General features: G+C 35.0%; 1 protein-coding gene across 1 annotated transcript; it reads right to left on the bottom strand.

Annotated features, from left to right (window-relative positions):
* Positions 1-603: 603 nt before the first annotated feature.
* Positions 604-5,256, bottom strand: LOC306848126 (pre-mRNA-splicing factor SPF27). The gene is made up of 7 exons (XM_079382493.1): positions 5,113-5,256; positions 4,792-4,884; positions 4,645-4,715; positions 3,190-3,351; positions 2,097-2,147; positions 1,897-1,977; positions 604-1,787 (listed from the first exon to the last, which is right to left on the bottom strand). Exons 1-7 carry the CDS (start codon positions 5,203-5,205, stop codon positions 1,661-1,663), a joined length of 678 nt encoding a protein of 225 aa, XP_079238619.1. The 5' UTR covers positions 5,206-5,256; the 3' UTR covers positions 604-1,660.
* Between the last annotated feature and the right edge of the window lie 460 nt (positions 5,257-5,716).

The raw sequence follows: 5,716 nt of genomic DNA, 5'->3' as shown, positions 1-5,716 counted from the left end.
AGGGGGTGTGACGTCATGCCGTCGCTCTCATGCTCGTCACAGAGAAATACAGATTTAAAAAAAATAGATAAAAAGTAAAACAATATTATGTTTTATTTTAAGTACGTATATTGCAAATTATAAAATAAAAGTAAAAAACATTATAACGCTGTATTTGGCGTTGAATCAAATTAATATAAGTAAACTAACATTGGAATTGCTATACAATCTTTTTTATTCTTTAAATTTTAATATATTTTAAATACAACAAAAGTCTGCAAATGATCAGACTTGAAAAGCGTCACACAAACCCATTATAATAAATGCCACACTAATCTTCATTCATATTAATAACTCCAGCTGTTTGTAGGCTACTAATTGCGTCTTTGACTATTTTTGTGCATGTTAAAGCTGCACTCATTAATACGTTTTACACACAAATAACTGAATAGTATTTTGAGAAATGTTTACTCGATGATTCATATGAAATAGAAGTTATTCCAGTAACCAAATAAACGCTCTTCTATGTTACATGGAGCGGGTCGCCTCATGGGGGCGGATATGTTGAGATCACGTGGCTTTTGCTGATGAAAAATAGAAGCGTGCGCTTTAAAATCGCACGCTAACATGTGTGCACATTTTTAATGCTAAATAATAAAATCCCGTGTTACAAACATATACAGTAGGAGCAGTATAATTTTTTAAACAGTCTTCACAATATAACTATAGTATCAAAAGTTTACTTTGATTCCGAAACAACATGGAATATGAAAATATTGTACAAGTGTGATGGGGAGGAAGATCAAGGAATTAGATTTCTTAATAACCAACCATGCTGCATTCGAATCCATTCAAGTTAATGAACAGTGTGCACCATTTTGGGAGATCAAAGAAAAAGCACCCAATTAAGCAAGATATTTATAATACCTCAAGACTCACAAACAGACCACTAATTCCAAGTAACTAACCACTGTGGCATGTAAAAATTTAATACAAAAATTTAAAACTTAAGTTACTTTGAACTTTACTTTGATCAAAGTTAAAATAACACAACAAATGTTAAATGTTCAAATTAAGAAAATGCAATATTTTTTTTTAATCTATACTCCTGTCCAATACAGGTCCCTATAGCTGCTTCTACAGTTTGTTCATGTAGAACATCAGCAGGAATGGCATGAGACAGGAATTAAAAGAGATTCTGAAAAGACCAAAAGTGTGGAATTTAGCCTGTGATGTTCTTAGATCATTTATATTTTCCATTTCCAGACACACTGATGGAGTCTTAACTGAGTAACTAAAGTCAATTTTTTATTGTATATTTTAAAAAAATATTACAAATAGAGTAGAACATAAAAATCAAGATGAACTAAACGTCCACCAGGTAATCGTACATAAACAGAAACTTGTTATAAATGTCAACACACCCACATTAACTACTTCATATATACAGTAAACAAATGAGAGTTACTGATTTCCAGAATCGAAATGGACATCGTTTAATTTTGGTGCAAAATCATGATCTACACACCAGCTTACCCTCTGTTTGCACTACAACACTATTGCTCATTTGTGTTTTACAAAGACTATTTTTTTCTGTTCGTCACGAAAACGGAACAAAACAAGAAACACAACATCACACTTTAGTGATAGTTTCAAGATGGTGTTGAACTGTTTTCATTATTTAAAAGTCCTGTCGAATATTCTCTTTGTTCTCATCACCCTGTTGCTGTTTCATCTGTGCCACTTCGTTCTCCAGCTGGATGATGGCTCGCTCAATCTCATAGTTCTTACTAACGAGAGACACCCAGCTGTACATAAGACATAAGCAGAAACGATTCCATCAGAGCTGAGTAAACTAACTGACTCAAGACAATTTCTAGAAATGGTTTTCATATAGAAACATAATAAAGTACGGACTTTGACTCAAGTTCTCGTAGTTTGGCTCCTCCAGCCAGCTGATCATTTTTGCGCTGCCAGTTCAGGTCCTGTATCTGCTTTCTGAAAGGAGAATAGAAATATTAAGATTAATTTTAAAAGCCAGTTAAATAGTTTGTGCACAACCACAATATACAACACCCATATGTAATGTAAATGGCATTGACCTACAAGTTACTCACCTAGCTTTCTGCAGTTCCTTTTGTGCATTTTCAATCATTAAGGCCAAGTTACTGTTTCACAAAGAAGACAACCAATTATGATCAACATAAAATCCACAAATAGAACTCGCAATCGTTTATATTTTCTATTTATATTGCATCATTAAACAATTAAATAGCATTTTAATCCTCCAAGATTTTTAGTCATGACCCCGCAAATAGTGGTCACCATTTTCAAAACTGACTTTAAGCCCTTAAATAATGTAATACAAAGTAGGTCCTATATTAAAGGAATAGTTCCATAGAAATGAACAGAACATCTTAAGCGAAAATCTGCATCTTTGTAAGAAACCCACACACCATTGCTTCCAGGTAAGACATGTGTCCTCTAGCTAGTGCTGTCAAATGATTCACATCCAAAATAAGTTTGTTTACATAATAAATATTCACAGTACACACACACACACTTTATGTATATACCAACACACCCACTTAAGTATACATTTAAGAAAAATATAGGTTTATATAATATAAATTATATGAATATAAATATATACATGTAAATATTTCCAAAATATATACTGTATGTGTGTATATTTATATATACACATAATAAATATACACCATACACACACACATATTTTGTAAACAAAAATGTATTTTGGATGCGATTGATCGCTTGACAGCACTACCTCTATCCATACTATTGCTTTCTTCCGTGACCTCACCTCACCTCCACTGAATTGGTAAAGTAATATGTACAGATCAAGTACAGTTTACAAGCTGTTTAACGTTAAAACGCCTTAATGATGGATTTACTACAAATACACAGCCTTTAACTTCAAGATGTTAACTGACGTACTGGAGTCATGTGGATTACTGTGATGCTTTTATCAGCTTGTTTGGGCTTATTCTGACGGCACCCATTCACTGCACTGGTGAGCAAGTGATGATGCAATGCTAAATTTCTCAAATCTGTTCCGATGAAGAAAAACTCATCTACATTTTGGATGGCCTGAGGGCGAGTACACATTTTTTTGGTGAACTATTTCTTTACATCAATACATGGAGTTTCTTGAGAAAGATTCAGATCTTGAATGGTCTGTTCACTTACTCATTAGACACCTTCCATGCATTAGCTCCATACTGAGCCATGAGCTCGAGGTTTTCAATGCGCACTGCCTGATGCTCCAGCTGGGCCATAGAGTTATTGACACAGTCCTGCCATGCGGTGATGTCATTCTTCTGCCCAGACGATGGAGCAGGAAGCTCATATCTAAGAAGACAAGCACAAGAAGGTAGATTTAATAGCAAACAACTCACTTTTTTTTTTAGATAAGGATGTAAACTCGAAACTAACGCAGACCAACTAATTTAGGCCTTCCTGTAGCTCAAAAGGTAGAGCATGGCACTAGCAATGCCAAGATCATAAGTTTGATTCTCAGGGAAACCAAGAACTGATAAAAACATATACCTTGAATGCAATGTAAGTTTCTTTGGATAAATGGATGTGTGAACGTAAATCTGCCCATTGTATGTAATCAACAGTGAACTTAGTTTGATTCCTGAAGCACCTCTTATCAATTCACTTCCAGTTATTTTAGCTGTACTGCAAACTGGAATTTGTTATTATATTTTATTATCAATCATAAACACTGATTTACTGCACTTTGCATAATCACAGAAAATAGCTTACTTCTGCACTGAAAAATACAGTGGATAGGATTATGCTATTGCAATACTTCACTAGGAAATAGGCTGCTACAAGCTATTAATATTACTGCAGCTCTTCCTCCCAAAGACGTCTTTAGATAGGAAATGTTTTGCATTTATTCCATCTTTAGTTTTAAAAGACGTGGTGCAGGGATTGGTTTTATTGTGTCTTGAGTACTGCCCAATGGTATGATCAAGTTCATCTGAAAAACACCTTAAAAAAAAAAAAAAACTACTTCAGTTGGTTCGGAAGAGAGAAGCCAGGCTAGTGCTTCGTTATCCATTTCGGGCTAATGTTAGTGATATGCATAGAAAGTTATCATAGCTGTTGGTGAAGGTTAAATTACACTGTTGGTATATTTCCATAAGGTATTCAAGTATCACACTCCCTGCTCTTTCTTTGAAAACATTTTGTATATGTGGGATTCAGACTTGATTATAAAACGAGTGAGTAAGGCTCATCTTTTTTCCTTACCATGTCCGCAAACAAATCTGATGAAAAATAGTGTTTATCAAGGCTGTTGCTTGAAATATGGTTCCCACAAATATACAAAAGAGCAACTGCACATGTGTTTCGAAGAAAATGTAGAGATAAACTTATAAATGTGCTGGTACTGCTAGAGGTATAGCTTTGTGATGGGATTACTGTAACTGTATTTAGGTTGTTTTTAAGTGTTTTGTACAGATGTGAACCCCAGGAAGATTAGCAACCACTTTGTAGAAGCTAATGGGGATCCAAATAAGCAATAGATTTATTGCAATTTAATTTCCTACCTTCTTTAAACTAGAACAGGTTAAGCGGAGCACAAAAACACAAGAGTTGACCACCTGTAACAGAAGTTTTGCTCAAACTTACCTTTTCATACTGAGCAGCTCCATGGGTTGACGAGCAGCCAGTCTCTCAAACTCATTCCTCATGATCTCGGTCTAATGAGAACAACATAACACTGAGATTATTGTGAGAACATGTGGATTACAGTGAAGTCGTAGCTTTTTCTTGTACCTCAAAAGCAGAGAAATCTGGTGTGGGCAGGTAGCTCAAATAGTTCTTGGTTGGTCTGTATCGTCTCGTCTCTTCCTCCACCAAAGCAGCTGCCTAAAATTGATTCAAACCGATTCGAATATCATTTCTTTCCCGCTTAAAGATAACTGTACTTAAAACAGAAACATAAAATCATTAAACAACTAAACTGTATCATTTAAGAACCAGAAGTAACTTAGATGCAGCCGTTAACGTTAGCTGTCTGCAACTGATCAAATATGTACTATTTAACGTCGTTTTAAGAAGACAGAACGAACAAAAAGACATTTGCAGTCTACTTACAGCTTCTCTGACCCCTGTAGCATCATAACCCTGGTCGAAATAAGGCAGAGCGTCGACAAAAACATCACCAGCGACTGAAGCCGGTCCTGCCATCCTTTACAAACACACGCTTCACGCGCTGCTTCTATTGTGATTGAATTGAATGACATCCGGGCACCAGCGCCCTCTTCTGTATTGGAGGAATCTGGCTGCTTGTAAAAAAATAAGCTTTCCATTGATGTATGGTTTGTTAGGATTGGACAATATTTGGCTGAAATACAACTATTTGAAAATCTGGAAACAAAATCTAAATACTGAGAAAATTCCCTTTAAAGTTGTCCAAATTAAGTTCTTATCAATGCATATTACTAATCAAAAATTAAGTTTTAATATATTTATGGTAGGACATTTTCAAAATATCATGGTAGCTACATGATCTTTACTTAATATCCTAATGATTTTTGGCATAAAAGAAAAATGGATCATTTTGACCCATACAGTGTATTTTTGGCTATTGCTACAAATATACCCCAGTGACTTAAGACTGGTTTTGTGGTCCAGGGTCACATATAACACTTAGGCCTAGTCATGACTGTAGCCTAAATCGTGTGTTTTAGGTATGGGA

This window comes from Barbus barbus (genome assembly GCF_936440315.1).
Source record: "Barbus barbus genome assembly, chromosome: 28".
NCBI lineage: Eukaryota > Metazoa > Chordata > Actinopteri > Cypriniformes > Cyprinidae > Barbus > Barbus barbus.
This window is presented reverse-complemented; position numbering and strand designations above follow the sequence as displayed.